The 15,095-nt window shown below is 60.7% G+C and overlaps 3 protein-coding genes and 4 non-coding genes across 8 annotated transcripts; 6 read left to right on the top strand and 1 right to left on the bottom strand.

The window, feature by feature from the left end:
* The first annotated feature begins 1,506 nt into the window (after positions 1-1,506).
* LOC113839818 (small nucleolar RNA SNORA16B/SNORA16A family) lies at positions 1,507-1,650 on the top strand. The gene has a single exon (XR_003492417.1). It is a non-coding gene; the product is annotated as a small nucleolar RNA SNORA16B/SNORA16A family (small nucleolar RNA).
* A 660-nt stretch (positions 1,651-2,310) lies between these two features.
* Positions 2,311-2,439, top strand: LOC113839819 (small nucleolar RNA SNORA44). The gene has a single exon (XR_003492418.1). It is a non-coding gene; the product is annotated as a small nucleolar RNA SNORA44 (small nucleolar RNA).
* Positions 2,440-2,670: 231 nt separating this feature from the next.
* LOC113839809 (small nucleolar RNA SNORA61) lies at positions 2,671-2,788 on the top strand. Its single transcript, XR_003492408.3, has one exon. It is a non-coding gene; the product is annotated as a small nucleolar RNA SNORA61 (small nucleolar RNA).
* Positions 2,789-3,312: 524 nt separating this feature from the next.
* LOC113839815 (small nucleolar RNA SNORD99) lies at positions 3,313-3,383 on the top strand. The gene has a single exon (XR_003492414.1). It is a non-coding gene; the product is annotated as a small nucleolar RNA SNORD99 (small nucleolar RNA).
* Positions 3,384-3,996: 613 nt separating this feature from the next.
* Positions 3,997-6,014, top strand: LOC101791131 (ras-related protein Rab-42). The gene is made up of 2 exons (XM_027443804.3): positions 3,997-4,864; positions 5,424-6,014. Exons 1-2 carry the CDS (start codon positions 4,578-4,580, stop codon positions 5,836-5,838), a joined length of 702 nt encoding a protein of 233 aa, XP_027299605.3. The 5' UTR covers positions 3,997-4,577; the 3' UTR covers positions 5,839-6,014.
* A 229-nt stretch (positions 6,015-6,243) lies between these two features.
* Positions 6,244-7,876, top strand: LOC113839793 (ras-related protein Rab-39A-like). The gene is made up of 2 exons (XM_027443998.3): positions 6,244-6,558; positions 7,067-7,876. Exons 1-2 carry the CDS (start codon positions 6,344-6,346, stop codon positions 7,494-7,496), a joined length of 645 nt encoding a protein of 214 aa, XP_027299799.1. The 5' UTR covers positions 6,244-6,343; the 3' UTR covers positions 7,497-7,876.
* Positions 7,877-8,458: 582 nt separating this feature from the next.
* Positions 8,459-14,893, bottom strand: TAF12 (TATA-box binding protein associated factor 12). Of its 2 annotated transcripts, XM_038167411.2 has the most exons (7): positions 14,736-14,870; positions 13,857-14,001; positions 12,442-12,693; positions 11,171-11,248; positions 10,772-10,886; positions 10,269-10,357; positions 8,459-8,929 (listed from the first exon to the last, which is right to left on the bottom strand). In XM_038167411.2, exons 2-7 carry the CDS (start codon positions 13,923-13,925, stop codon positions 8,894-8,896), a joined length of 639 nt encoding a protein of 212 aa, XP_038023339.1. In that variant the 5' UTR covers positions 13,926-14,001; positions 14,736-14,870; the 3' UTR covers positions 8,459-8,893. The 2 variants fall into 2 exon arrangements, with proteins under 2 accessions (XP_038023339.1, XP_027299748.1); XM_027443947.3 differs by lacking the exon at positions 13,857-14,001 and having other exon boundaries at positions 14,736-14,893.
* Positions 14,894-15,095: the final 202 nt, after the last annotated feature.

Here is a 15,095-nt window from a genome sequence, read left to right as displayed (position 1 = left end):
TCGGTCTTCGTGCTCAGACTGTGATGGGCAGAGGTCTACTGAGCAGTGTCTGGATTTCATACTGATCTTTGGGGATTTTCCCCACTTACTTCCTGAACACCTGATGTTTACCAATGTTGTCTTTTTCTTTCTTTTTCTTTCTTTTTTTTTTTTTTTCCTACAATGAATTCCCAGTTTCTCTCAGGATTTGAGCGGGAAGTTTCTAGCTTCAGTTTTCGCGAGCTGTTGTCCCAGGAAGAATTTGGGCCCCCAGGGAATGCCTTGTGACTTAGCAGAACAGCTGCAGGGGCTGTGGAGTCTGGGGCCACCTGCTCGTGCCCTGTCCCAGCAGCTTTGACAAGGCCTGTTTTTAGAAGAGCTTGCTCATGGAAGGTTTGGGGCCCATTTCCAGACCTCTGCTTTAAATGGGTGACAGGCTTATTTTGCCAGTAATCTGGCATGTTTGTGGTGAGGGGTTACCGGTTTGAAAGGGTGATGTGAATTTCTGATCTGTGGATTTTGCTCAGAACAGGTTAAAACCTAAGTATTGTTCTCTGTCTTCTTTTTTTTTTTTTTTTTGCGCTTTCTCCAGGGCTCAGGGGCAGGACACAAAACTTTTGCTCTAAGATCCAGCTTTTTGACCGGATTTCTCATGGTGGCCGTGCCTTCAGCATCCGTACCAGCAGAAACTTCATCAGTCCCTTCCAATCAGCGGGTAGGTGCTCTCCTTTTAAACCCTTTCCACTAATTACAGATCGGGAGCCAGGAATGTGACAGAGGGATTGCCTTGGCAGATAGATAGGCTCTGGCTTCCAAGAACCTTTTCTTCCATTCCCTGAGGGTGGGGTGTGCCCCCTGGCCTTCCAGAAACATGGAGCAGGAGAACTGCAGCGGCTGCTGCACCTCGCAACGAGCAGCCCCTGGCACACGCCTCAGGTGTGGAGGCGGGAGAAATTTGTGTGGCAGTGCCAAGGAGCTGGGGGGTCGTGTAGGAGGCGGGTGGCACAGCACAGCTTGCCCCCTGTGCATGTTCAGGGGTTGGAAACGCAGCTCCTGCAGCGCTGGGGTGAGGTTTCCCCCTTCCACCCCGGCTGCTGGCGGTTTGGGGCACGTTAGGTTGGGGGAGCAGCAGGGCCTGGCATGGCGGCGGGTGGGGGGGGGGGGGTGGTCCCCGGACTACAACTCCCAGCAGGCGCAGCGGCAGCGCCCGGCCGCAGCAGCCAATCAGCGCCCGCGCTCTCTCCCTATAAAAGACGCGCGGCCGCCCGCCCTCGGCCTTTCCCTGTGATGGCGGCGGAGGATAGGGGCTGCGGCCTGGGCGCCATCCGCCGCCATCCGCCCGCTCCCGGTGCCTTTCCTCCGCCCTGCCCCGCCGCATCGGTGCCTCGGGGGCTCGGCTACCGGGCGGTGGCGGCTGGGGGCGCTCGGATGGCGGGTGGCGCGGATGCGGGGTGACATGGCCGCCGGCCTGCCCCTGGATGAGGTAAAAACCAGGCCCGGAGGGGAGGGGGGGGGAGACTGAAGCCTGCCCGGCCCTATCGAAGCTGCCTCTGCCTCGGTGCCGTGGCAGATGCAGTCAAAAAGGAGCCCAGAGCCACCCGTTTTCCTCGACGGTCGCCGAGCAGCTGGAGCCTCCGTAGCTGCCCGGCAACATAAGGGGGAAATACACGGCCTGAGGGGGAGCGCGGGGCCCGGAGGGGCGCCCCAGGGGCCTCGCTGTGAGGGGAATGGGAGGTGGGGGTGTTGCTGCTGTTCTGCTGCTTTAAAGTGTTTCTTTTTTTTCTCCATAAGAATCTACCTGGAGTTCAAGGCTGCTGTGGTTCCCAGCGTGGGAGGTGGCCCCGCAGCACCAGGCAGGTGAGTGGTGTGATCCGGGCCCTGCAGGCTGCCCCCACTGCTGGGAATGGGGCTCGCTGCCCTCGCTGCCTCCCATCCTCAGGGCAGCAGCACTGCCCAGCCCTCTGCTCGATGATAGTTCTGAAGGTGGTTCCTGTGCCAGGTGCTACAGATCCCCCGCAGGAGGATCCTTGGTTCCCTTGCAGGGCTTGTTCCTTTGATGAGGCCCTGCAGGGGAGGATTTCCCACTGGTGGGCTTGTTAAAACATTCCCTGCAGTCGTTAAGATCTGTGAACTCCCCTTATTTCCTGCTCTTACCAAAATCATGTATAGTAGGGGTAGAAGGAGGATTTCTCCAGCGTCCCTTGGCCTTAGTGGCAGAACTGAGGATCGAATTTGATCCAAAGCCAGTAGATCGCTTTGCCTTTGATGCATTTGTTGCTTCTTTCTCCAGCTGTAGCAGGTTTTGCCAAAACAGGTCGATTTTTACCTATTGTGCATGTTAATCCAAGAGTTGTGGCTCTGAAATAGCTGCAGGTCTCCAACGACATGCGAGAGCAAGGGGAAGGTCTTTGACTGCTGGGCCTCTTCTGCCTGTTGCTGTCACTCGCCCTTCCTATACATTTTCAGATATTTTTGAGGGAGCTTCCTCCTCACAGGGCCTTTGGTTTGTGGGCTGGCTGTGTCTGTGGCATGTACTCATGAAGCAGTGTCTGCAGCCTGCTGCTGACTCAGGGAGTTGTTGTGATGTGTTTCAGGGCCCCTCGATGTTCCCGAGCTCACCCAGCTGATGTCCTGCCTGCCGGGATGGACACGAGGTGAGAGCGTGCGCCCTCATCAGAGCTCGGCAGCCTGTCCCTCCAGATCCCTTTCCCATCAGATCTGAATACCGGTCTTGTGGTCAAAAAAGGAGGAAAAGGAAAATTCAAACTGGTCTTGGCCTTTTTGCTGGTTTAGCCCAGCTCTGAGAGGGGCCAGTTTGATGACAGTGTCAGTGTGTTCCCCTGGCGGGGGCTGGGGTGGGAGCAGGAGTCAGGAGACCGAGGAAATCTATCTGGTATAGAGGTCAGAGATGCAGTCAGGGTTCCTGGGCTGGTTTCACTGGGGCTGGATTTGAATTGAAGCATTAATTTTCTGCACACAGCAGCACACCAGCTTCAGGTGCCCACCGGTGGCTCCGTTGTCTCTTTCAGGAATTACTCCCTCAGTGGAAGAGGCTGAGAGCTCGTGAGCCCCTCTCCGTGAAGGGAATCTGTTTGCTGAAGGCTGAAATCATGAGGAAAGTGGGAAGTGGATTGGGTGAGTGGCTTCGTGAGCGATCAGATGTTTGGTGGTTTTGACGGGGATCTCAGCAGTGCTTGCCGGGGGCAGCTCGGCCTGTGCTGGAGGTGGCAGCCTGCTGGGGCTCTGCAGGTTGGAACAGTCAAATTAATTAGTGCAGCCCGTAATTGGGTGGCCTGATACCCTCAGGGCAGAGTCCCTGTGGGATGAGCTCGGCCTGGTCGGTGATGATGCCTTTGTTGGGAGACTGCTGGATGAGTCCTGCGGATATGGGGCTGAGGCCAGGCTCCAGCAGGAGCTGACCCGCTGTGCGCTGTGTCAGGCTGAGCTTCCTTCTGACCGGGCTTTTTCTTCCCTCCCCAGGTGTACATGGAGCTGAGCGAGGAGGTTTTGGTGTCTCAGACTTCAGCATCCTGCTCCTGTAGCAACTGCAATTGTGTGTGACAGGATCCCAGCTCCTCGGTGAGCCGTGAGCTCCCCCAGCTGGGGCAGCTGCTGCCCTGCACCCGGCGCTGAGCACTGCAGGCAGTGGGAACCTTGTGGGTTCCATTGCTGCTGATGCTGCCGTTTGTGTGCTCCCTGTGGAAGAACGATCTCTTCCAGGGAGTTTTCACAGAAAAAGAGCTTCGGGGGGAGGATCGGGAATATTTGAAATACTTAAAGTAAGAGACTGTGTGGAATACTGGGGGTGAATAAAGGCAGTCACCCAAAGCTCCTGCTGTGTCTGTGTTTGTGTCTGGGGTTTGTGACGCCTGCTGAGTGCCCTGAGCCGGGTGTGGTGCAGGGGAGCACAGCTCGGGGCTCCTCAGAACACCTCTGGGTGCAGAAGGTGAAGGCCCAGGGGAGCTGGGGCACAGCCCAGTGGCACTTCCCTTTCCTTTTCTCCAGCTGCTGGGGTGCCAGAGGGGAGGGAGCCGCCTGCTTTAAGACAAAGGTGCCAGTGAAAGGCGGTGCTGAAGCTGTGCCCACCGTTGGGTGCTTTGTGGAGAGCAATTTGGGGATGAAAAGAGCTGTTCCTGTCCCTCAACTGCCACCAGTGGGAGGGCGACAGCAGTGACCTGGTGCAGGGAGTGGCATGGGAGTGACCCGAGCTGGTGGGGGGGTGTGCTGGGGGTGCAAGAGAGTCTCCACCCCCTCGTCCGTTTCCTGGGGCACTGCCCCAGCTCCTGCCTGCAGCCTCCTCCACCTCTGGGCTGTTCTCTGTGCTCAGTGGCAGGTGACAAGGACAGAAGGTGACAAGGACGGCGGCAAGGAGCAAACAACCAAACACCCCCCGGGCTGTGCCCCTGGGGCTGCTCACAGCGTGGCAGCCTCTCCCTCCTCCTCCTCTGCTTTGTTTGTCCCGGGGTGGGTGTGAGGACAGGACAACGGCTCTGTCCCAGTCCCCAGGGACAGCGCTGCGGGGTGGGGACAAGGGTGGAGACCTGGCCCCAGTCCCACCAGCACAGCAAAGCCCCTGGGGCTGGGATCTATCCGGCCCCATGGATCCCTTTCCCCCCAGCCCAGCCACCGGCATGGGGATGACTCTGGGTGCCCCCCCGTCCCCCCATGTCCCCAACGCAGGAGGCCACTACCAGTTCCGTGTCATCGTGCTGGGGGATGCGGCCGTGGGGAAGTCGTCGCTGCTGCGCTGCTACGCCGAGGGGCCGGGGGGGGCCGTGCCCTGCCCCACTGTTGGTGTGGATTTCTACAGCCGCACCGTCCCGCTGCCGCCCGTCGGCAGGGCCAAGCTGCAGCTGTGGGACACAGCCGGCCAGGAGAGGTTCAGGTGAGGTGGGGACAGGGACGGGGACCCGGCTGGCTCGCCCCCACCCTGGGAAGCTGGGGCACCCTGGTGCGATCAGACAAATCCCCCAAAAATGCACCCAGGGATGGATCCTGGGATCTCCTCCAAGAGGCACGTCCCTGTCCCAGTGCCTGGGGTCTGCGGTGTTTTGCTTCGGGTTTCACTCGAGGAGGCTGCAGTGGGAGCAAAGTCCCCATTGGGAAAGGCCCGGGGTGGACGGGGACGGGCAGCGAGGGCTCGCCGCCACGGGGACGCTTTTTGGGGCCGTGGCAGCTCCTTGCTGAGCTGGCAGCAAAGCCACCACTGGGCTCGGGGGAGAGCTGAGGGGACCGGGTTTAGGGTTAGGCGATCGCCTCCCTGATTGCATCAGCCTGGAACGGCCAAGGAGGCTCAAACAGGCTGCGAAAGGGCTGGGTTCATCGGGGTCCTGCTCCACCCCATCCCCGGGAGCCTTTCAGGACATTGGGGAGGTCCCCCCAGCCCCATTTATCCCGGAGCAGGCACAGGGGGTGCTGAGCACCCACATCCCCGCTGTGCCCAGGTCCATCACCAGGTCCTTCTACCGGAGCGCCGCGGGCGTGCTGCTGGTCTTCGACCTCACCAACCGGGCGTCCTTCGAGCGCGTCCCTGAGTGGTACCGCGAGGCCGCCGGCGACCGCGCCGCCGCCTTCGTCCTGGTGGGCCAGAAGAGCGACCTGGCGGCCGAGCGAGCCGTGTCGGCTGAGGAGGCCTCGCGCCTGGCGGCCTCCCTGGGCATGGCCTTCGTGGAGACCTCGGCCCGCAGCAACCGCAACGTGGAGCTGGCCTTCGAGACGCTGGCGGGGGGCATCCTGCGGGCGCTGGGCCGCGGGGCCCTCGCCCCACCCCACGATTGCGGCGCCGTCAGGCTCATCCCCAGCCCCAGCCGCCCCCGGCCCCTGGCACGGGGCGAGCCCCAGGGGCGCTGCTGGTGCTGATGGGGACGGGACCCCCCCAAAAATGGGGATGGAGCTGGGGAGCCGCTGCCCTGCTCTTTGCCTGGAGCTCACCCCCCCTGGGGCTGTGTTCCCGTGTTGGTTTGCCCTTCCAGCTTTGGTTTGGGGGCTGTGGAAACAATAATCCCCCACCGTCCAGGGGTGTTTTTAATAAATCAGCTGCCTTCTGCATTAAAAAAAGCTTTTCTGAGTGCTGGAGCACCGGCGTGGAGCCCTGGGGAGGGGGTCACTGCGTGTGGGGTCACCCCCACCCACCCCACCAATACCCCCGGTGCCTCCAGCTGGATGGAGAGGAGCAAAAAAAGGAGGAGAAGAGGAGGAGAAGGGACCCCCCCACCCTCACCCCGGCACCCAGCACCCCCTGCTGGGGCAGGAACACCTCCCGTGCCCCGGGCGCAGCGGGAGGAGCGGCAGCACCCTGCCCGAGCACGCAGCGGGCGCGGGGGCGGTGGGTGCCGGCGGGTGGCAGCGGTGCCGCCGAGCGCCCATGGAGCCGCGGTGGCACTACCAGTTCCGGGTGATCATGCTGGGGGACTCCACGGTGGGCAAATCCTCGCTGCTGCGGCGCTACACCGAGGGCGTCTTCCTGGACGCCGTCAACCAGACGGTGGGGGTGGATTTCTACGTTCAGTTCGTGGAGCTGGAGCCGGGGCTGCGCGTCAAGCTGCAGTTCTGGGACACGGCCGGGCAGGAGAGGTTCAGGTGGGTCCAGAGCCGGCCGTGGGGTCTGGTTCCAGAGATTTGGGAGTGTGGAGGTGGGGAGGCATCGGGAGCCAGGTTTGGGGTGGGGGGCTCTGAGCACAGCCCTGGGGGCTGTTTGGGTAGGGCTGTGCGCTCTCCCCACCTCTGCCAGATGAGGAGGAGCCCTCGGGGCTGCCTCGTAAGCCCTGGATTGAGCTCTGAAGTGGCTGTGAGACCCCAAAACTGTGTGGGACTGGGGTGCTCCTGCTGGGAGCGGGGCAAAGCGGCTTCCCCACGCTGCTGGGAGCCTCCACGCCCCTCTGCTGGGAACGGGAGCACTTGGGGGCCAGAGCTGCTCGTTGGTACAGCAAAAACTTCTCCTTGCCCTTACGGTGCCTCGAGAGCCCCGCGCTCCTTCCCCGGGGCAGGAGCTGGGCTGAGGCTGCTCGGGCGAGACGCGGGGACAGGAGGGCAGCACCAGGGGAGCCCCGGGCACCGCTCACCCCATTTCTGCTCGTGCCCCCCCAAGGTCGGTGACCCGCTCCTATTACCGCAACTCGGCGGGGGGGATGCTGCTCTTCGACCTCACCAACCGCGCGTCCTTCGAGAGCGTCCGGCGGTGGCACCGCGAGGTGACGGACACGGTGCAGCCTTTCCGCGTCGTCTTCCTGCTGGTGGGCCACAAGAGCGACCTGGCGGCCGAGCGCCGGGTGGGCAGGAGGGAGGCCGAGCGCCTGGCGGCCTCGCTGGGCGCCCAGTACGTCGAGACCTCGGCCAAGGACGCCAGCAACGTGGCCCAGGCCTTCCAGATGCTGACCTTGGCCATCTACCGGGCGCTGCAGAGCGGGCTGCTCGCCCCCTGCGAGGCGTGGGACGGGGTGAAGAGCAGCGGCCCCCTGCCCGCGCCGCTCCCGGTTCACACAACGAAGGAGGAGAAGAGGAAGAAGTGCTCGTGCTAGGGACGGGGGCTCCGAGCCGCCCGGTTGTGCTGATGCAGGGGAGGTGAAGCAGAAATCGGGCAGGGAGGGGCTGCATGGGTGCATTAAACTCCCCGTGGTCACCTCGCTGCCTGCCCGTGTTTTCCTGGGGAAGGGGAGGCGATTTGGGCCCAGGCTGCTGCTGGGAGTGGGAGCACAGAGGGGCAGCGTTCCCTGCTCCTGTTCTCACCTCTCCTGCAAAGCTGCCTCCACACCCAGACAGGAACCGCAGCCCTCACAGCGCCCTGAGGGCCCAAAGCTCCCAACCCCCCCGTGCCATCCAGCCCAGCGGGCTCTGCCCAGCTCCGTGCCCCCAGCCCCAGCCCTGCAGCTTCTCCCCTCCCCAGGCACTCGTCTGGGGCTGCGCTTGCCTGGTGCAGGCCCGGGGCTCCCAAAGTGGCAGCTCCGGGAAGGGAGCACAGAGACCTTGAACCAAGGGGGCTTCCCCCGTTGGTGCTGGCAGCCCTGGAGGCCGAGAGCCCCAGCAGCGAGCTCAGCACACAGCAGCCTCCTTTATCTGCCAGCGCCCTCCTCACCACGTCCAACAGCACCTGCAGTGTCCCTGGTGAGCAGGGCAGGCAGCGGGACGGGGCCTTTCCTCACGTCCCAGGCCAACAAAGCAGCAGATCCCCTTCATTTCCCATCCTCAGCCATGGTGTCACCTTCATTTCCACGTCCTCTGGTGTCCTAACGGTGCCGGTGTCCCAGCGGTGGGCAAACCCCTCAGCCTGGGTTGGATGCAAGGAGCCCAAGGCAGGGGGCAAGGCGCCCACCCAGCCCTGTTAGCGCCTGCCCAGAGCCCAGGCAAAGCCTTCTGCTTGCATTAAAGCCCAGGAGAGCTCTCCCAGAGCCAGCACCACACGTGGAGAACAAGCGAACCCGGTGGTTATCTCCCTGGCACTGCCTCCGCACGCTGTCGGCAGAGCACAAGACTGTGCCGCGGCTTTAGATTAATAATTTCTTTATTCATGTAAAACAAACGCAAGTATTTATATAAACACTGACATTACAAAGTACTGGAGCAGGTAGGGGCAGGAAGGAGGAAACAAAAACCTCTACAGATGCTTCTAATACTGTCCCACACAAGATCAAATGCTCTGGCCCTCGGATAATCACTTATACAATAAACCACTTTCAAGTCACAAATAAAAGTCTTTGTTTTTTGAGATATGTTGCGCTCTTACAGGGAATGAGGACGGGGGCGTAGAATGTTTTTGGCAGATCTCGTAAAGTCAGATATTGCTGCACCGTTAATAAAAAATATATGCTTCTCTGTAAAGCATTAAAAAAAATATCCCGTGGATGGCATCGTGGAGGCTTCAGTGGAGAGGCAGATATCCCAAAATGCACCAGCGTCATCTCCCAGCTCTTCCCAGGGGCTATTTCTTGGTGGTTTTGCGAATCAGTGCCATTCTCTGCAACAAGAGAGAGAAAAACGTGGGAAGCCGGTCCCAGGCAAGGGTACTGCAAAGCAGCTTGAAACGCAGCCATGCAGGAGCAGCATTAGCCCGGGTTCTCTCAGGACACCGCCCGACTCGTTTCCGCACAGGTCTTTCAAGTCCATTTGAATCTCAGAGAGGTCCCAGCCGGAGCCAGAGGAGAAGGAAGCGCCTGCACTCCCCTGCTTGGCACTCTGGGGGTGGTTGGATGAACACTGACCCAAAACCCACCTTCAGGAGGGGAGCTGCGGTAACATCCCTGCTCTTGAACGGCTCCTGCAGGGCACCTCCTTCCCTGAGCCTGACCTTGTGCTTAAAATCCGCCCCCCAAAAATTCAGGGGAAGAAACGGAGCTGCCCAGCTCTGTCCCCCAGCTGGAAACCCCGAGAGCTGTGTGCAGACACGGCAGGCGCCTGGCATTGCTCTCAGCACAGCCGAGCACTGCCTCGGGCTGCAGACAGAAAAAAAAACGAGGAACCTGAGCTAAAGCCTGCCAAGGAGCACTGCGAATCGGCACGGAACACCACAGGCAGCCTCCTGGGACGCTGCAGCATGCAACAAGGGCCTGCAAACGCAGCGTGGGGCTCTGGTTCCTCGCAGGCAGTCTGAGTCCCAGACAGAAGCAGCCGCAGGAGCGGGCTCAGGCGGTCCCTCAGGGTACCTCAGTTGTGTTTCTGCCTCCTCCAGCCCTTCTGTGGCGTTCCAGGGAGGAAGCCCCAGGCCCTGCCTTGATTCTGAACTGCCTGCAGGGGAAGTATCAGGGCTGGGGAGGCAAGGCGAGAGCTGCTCCCAGCGCCATGCTCATTGATGCCCTTTGCAGACCTGCAATTATTCCCACAGTGTCTGCAGATTGGCAGGCAAAGACTCTCACGGGCCTGAACTGTGAGCTGTTGTGTGTCGGGAGCTCAACTGAGGGCTGCTGTGAGGCCAGGGCAGTGAGGTGGCTCAATTCCTGTCGAGCCCGAGGAGTTAGCAGGGTGTCCTCACTCCCTTCGGGGCTCAAGATCTGCGAGGGGACAGCTGAGGAGCTGCTGCCTGCAGCTTTCTGTTGCTTTTTAACCCGCCCAACCTGTGCTGCCATTCAGATGGTGAGTGTTACCGTTCTGCCAGGGCACAACCAGCACAGCACCACCAGCAAGAGGCAGAGCAAGCTCCATCCCCTGCACAAACCAACGAGAAAGCTCTGGAAGTGATTTCAAGTCCAAAGCACTTGGAACAGGCGACAGATTCATGTGGTGCCTGGAGCCCAGGAGCACCCTACGCACAACCAGGCTTCCACCACGCGGCTCTCGGTGTGCTCCTGAGGGCCCCTTACCTGTTTGTGAGCTTCTGTAGTGCAGGCTTTTTTGTAGGGTCTGATTTCTTCAGAACCAAAGCCTGGGATCCACATGTTCCACTGACGCTCTGGAAGAGAGAGCACACTCAGCACACTCCTCCCCAGCTGCCCTCTGCCCGAGGAGCCCCCTCGTCACTCACACAGCGCTGGGACACCCGCCTGCAGCCAGTGCTACACACAGCTGTGTGGGGGTGATCCTCAGGCCAGCTCTAAAACTCTTTCCGGAGGGCTGCACGGCATTAAAGCACGCTGAAGATGCAGCCCCTGTGCTTGGGAACCCCAGCAGAGGCTGATGGGCGGCTACAGACTGCACAGTTGCAAACAAAACTGGGAGAGGATGAGGCTGGGGCATGCACCCGCTTATTCCCCACTTAGCAGGGTGTTATCTGGTAGCAATGAATCTGCAGCTGCTCAGAGGTTTCCACCCAGCACCGTGGCTGCAGGGCGTGTTCCCAGCCCCCTGGTGAGGGCAGGTTCCTTACCGAGGTGCAACTGGACGTCCTTCACCTCCAGGGTGTTGGACTTGCGATGCCGCGCGAGCTGGCAGGCAGCCGTCACCACGCTCTCTATGAAATCGTCGGCGATCTGCAACAGCATCTGCCACGGAAGAAGGACAAGCACCAGCCCTGTCAGTGCTGAGCAGCTGAAACTGGGTGGAAAACATGAAAACAAGTCCTCAGGAGCTAACGTGTCAAAGGCATACGCTACGGTTGCTGCTCTTAAAAACCTCTCTCAGTGCCAGGAAGCAGACACGGATGGCTGGAGCATCCAGCAGCGTAACGCGAGCCAACTCCCCCCAATGCCTGGGACAAAGGGCCACTGGGCCGTGAAAAGTCCTCTGTCAGCTCTTTGTGCAGCCCCCGCTAGGGTTCGGTACCTACTTCCTCCACATCTTCATCCAGCTGCTCGTTTGGGTCCACCTCACGCACCAGGTCCTGCAGCTTCTTCTTGGTTAAAACCTGAGGGGGTGAGAGAAGAAAGATTTGCTGCTCCCTCAGCAAAGCTGCTGCCCCCTCGGCTCCCCCACCGCCCCGAGGCACCCGTGTTGACACAGCATATCAGCCCCAGAACGGCAGAGATAAGACACATCAGGTGTTAAGGAGTCATTTTTGAGCACGAGCGTAGTGCAGCAGCCCAGGAGAAATAAATCTAAGCTAAAATCTAAAATAAATCTAAGCTAAGCTGGCACCAAAATGCCCCCGGCTGAAGCGAGGCTGCTGGTGAGAGGACAAAGGCACGACGAGAAGTCTTAAAAGGCAAACGCAAGCAACATTTCAGTGCCTCAATCTGTGCTCAGGACACAAAGGAAGCATTTCCGTTGCTCTAGTGCTTCACCTGCAGCGTTTCAAAGGGAAAGCTGACACACAGGTGAGCACTGGGTTACTGTGGGGCAGAAGGCAGCACCCTCACAGCCCAAACAGGGCCAGGGAGCAGGAATTGTCCTGCTGCTGAGCCGTGATGAGGCACCAGGCCTGACAGCAGCCAGGTGAGAGCTGGGGCTGCTCTGCTGTGCTGCCCCCGGCACCAGCACATCCCAGCTCCACCTCTCCGGCTCGCTGGAGCCCCAGGAGAATCGAACCCACTCCTGGTGTCCTTGCACGGCTCCAGCGGGGAATTGCTGTGGCTGTGTTTGTGCTGGGGACTTGTTCCTGTTCCAGAGCTGTGACAGCGCCAAGGAAGACCTCAGGGAGCCTGGGCTGTGCTCCCAGAGCACTTGCTGGGCAGAAACAGATTTTGTGCGTGCCAAAGGCTCAACAAGACCCTGAGCAAATGGGCAACGAGGCAGCAGCTTCGGGCAGCCTCCCGCACCATGCCGGTAAGACCGGGGCTACAAAGCTGCATTTTTGTTTCCCTGACCATGGAAAACCATGTTTAAAAAAACATGTTTAAACATGTTTTTTTTTAAAATGTTTAAAACATGTTTAAAAAGACTTTCCCAGTCACACCCTGATACAGATTTTCTGGAGACTGAAGAAGCCTCTGCACCCAACCCAGCCTGAAAGCTGGAAGAAACACGTGGAGGCGTTTGCTGGGGGCAGTAACCGATACTTTAAGGGCTATCAGGTTTTTGTTAGTAATTTAAGGAGAGGGGTGAAGCTACAGGCAGGTCCAAGCTTCTCCCCTGCTCTCCTCCAGCCGGGGCTGAGGTTACCTGGTTGCTTTCGGGACTGAGCCGCCCTCCTCCGCTGGGCGTCCCGGGCATCTTGGCCACGGTGGTGCTGTTGGCCATGGAGCTCTGCGGGGGGGTGCTGGCCGGTTCTGGCTTTATCGAGGAGAAGTTGGAGAGGTTGATCAAGGTAGAAGGGCCAAACTGGTTCATAATCTGCTGGGCTTTAGCTTTTAGGTCGTAAAGCTTGTCCAGGTCCTGCTTCTTCTTGGGGTTGTGGGGACCCGAACCAATCAACTGGAGGAAGAAACAGAATTGTTGGAGTTAGCAAAGAATTCCAAGGGGCGCTTTGGTCCTTGCCCACAGGCGTCCTGGAGGGCCCAGAGGTTGATGGATTGGGTCTCTCTGGACACGAAAAGAAGGCGGGAGGACGCTTAGAAGAAGAGAAAATGTTCCCAAGTCTGTGAGGAGTTTGCCACGAGAAGCCTGAGGGCTACACATGGCCACACGGCCCCCCTGCTTCTCCTGCCGGGCCCTGCCTGCATGCACACCGCTCGCACCGTGAGCAGCTTCAAGGGTGAGGCCGTGCCCAGAGCCCAGACTGAGCCCAGGGCCACAGCCAACAGCACCCAGCAGTGTCTGGGTCCTCAACGAGGCTGCGCCACAGAAGCCCGAGCCAGAAGCCTGCAGGGTTTGGGCTCCCCGAGGTGGAGGTCTCCTTTCTGGCAGTGCCACGTGAAATCCTGCGCGAGGGCACTCGGCCAGCCCTCAGCCTCCCGTTGCCACCGCGTGCCACGAGCGCTGGAGGCGGTTTGGAAAGACAGGCTGGGGAGAGGCGGCCGCTCGAGGCCACGACTCTCACACCGACGGCTCGTTTGGCAGCTCCAGGTAAGAACCTCAGCCACCAGCCGGCGTTTCCCCTCCTCGGAGCAAGCCTGGTTAGTTGGGATTAATCCACACGGAAAAGCAAGGTGGCACTCACGCTTAGCCAGGGCTGTTTTAGTGCTTCGACCCCCCAGACTCATGCTCTGCGGCCCCCTACGGACGTGGAATTCTTCTGGAAGCGTTCACATCATGACCAAGCCTCGTCGGGCTCTCAGCCTGCTCCAGTGTACCCAAATGCCCCTTGTGCTCACCCCAACACCATTCCTGGGCGAGGAGCTCAGCACCAGCCGCGTTTCATTCACACATCTCACCTTTCACACCGGCTGACCCCATCCGTTTGCTCCCCCAGCCATTTACAACCCCCCCAGGCACTCCTCGCCCACCATGCAGGGCAGGAGGCGATTTTTGCCCCTGAAATCCGGGGACGAGACACACGTTATCAGCCTGAGGTTGTTTTGCTCGTGTATTTCTCGATCTTGCGGCACCGGCAAGATCGCCAGAGGCAAAACCAAGGGGACGTGGAGGTGCCACCGCACGCCTGCATGCTGCCCGGAGGCGAGCCCCCGCTTACTTACAGCTATCTGCGTGTCTACATCTTTTATTACATCCGCCACTGCTGTGGGCCCAGCCAACGGAGAGGCCATCCCCGAGCCGTCCCGGTGCGTCAGCAGCCAGCGTTAACCTACTCTCACGTCCTCCTCTTCCATCTCTCTCCCGTTCCTACGGGAACACCGGATAGTTCTCGTGTCACCCACTCTCTCGGGAGGTGCCGGGGGCTGCAGCAGGTCGGGGGGCTGCTGGTGCCCTTCCTGCAGTGTGAGGGGCTGCTCGGGGCAGCGGTGAGCAGCACGGTGCTGCCCAGTGCGAGGCGAGGCTTCGCCTGAGATCCTGAAGCAGGAGCAGGCCCTCGGCTGGCTTCCTTCTCAGGTTGGAACACAGAGGGGCTCCTGGCACCCCCTGCAGTGGGTCCTTAATTAACGTCCTTAATTAACCTTAACCTTAATTAACCCCTAGAGACCCTCTGCAGCTCAGCACCGCTCCCAGCCCCGCGTGAAGCCCAAAGGCAGCTCCTGGGGCGCTCCGGGGGCTCTGAGCCCTGCCCGGACCCCCCCAGAAGGGCACTTCGGGGGCTCACGGGCCGGGGGGCTCCCCACGGAGCAGTCTCGGTGCCCCTGGGCCAGGTGTGGAGGGCGGGTGGGCGGCTCCGGGTGCCAGGCGGTTAATTATCACCTCAGCTCATTAGTCCTGTACATTAGATAATGAGTTACCGCGTCCCGGGGCGGCTCCGTACCCGGACAGGCCGCGAGCTGAGGCCGCAGCCCCCGCCCGGCCCCGCGTAACCGGGCACGGCGGCACCGGGCACCGGCAGGGCTCCGCCACCGGCCCCGGGGCACCGCGCTCGCCCCCCCCCGGTCCCCCCAAACCCCCCCAGTCCCCCCCCGTTCCCCCCGTACCTCCCCATGCCCCGCAGCCGGACCCGGCCCCGCCGCCGCCGGCCCCGCTCCCTCCGCCGCCTCAGCCGGAGCCCTTCCGGGGGCAGCACCCGGAAGCGCTTCCCTGTGGCGCTGCGCGTGCGCGGGGGAGGGAGGCGGGAGGGGGATCCCGGCATGCCCCGCGCTTATTTGCATATCGCCGCGCGGAGGCGGAGAGCGGGGTTTTGAGGGGAAAAAGGGCAGAAATCGTTAAAAGTAAAGAATTTCAGGAAGAAAATTTTGAAGAGAAAAGGGGAAATAAGGAAGGAATTGTTTCTGGGTCAGAGAGGAAGATGGAGTCGCCATGACCTTGAGGGGATTCGGGCGCTTTCCGGACGCGGC

This window comes from Anas platyrhynchos, chromosome 24, assembly GCF_047663525.1.
Source record: "Anas platyrhynchos isolate ZD024472 breed Pekin duck chromosome 24, IASCAAS_PekinDuck_T2T, whole genome shotgun sequence".
NCBI classification, from domain to species: Eukaryota; Metazoa; Chordata; class Aves; order Anseriformes; family Anatidae; genus Anas; species Anas platyrhynchos.
Note: the sequence above shows the minus strand (reverse complement) of the source record. Positions and strands in the feature narration are given on the sequence as shown.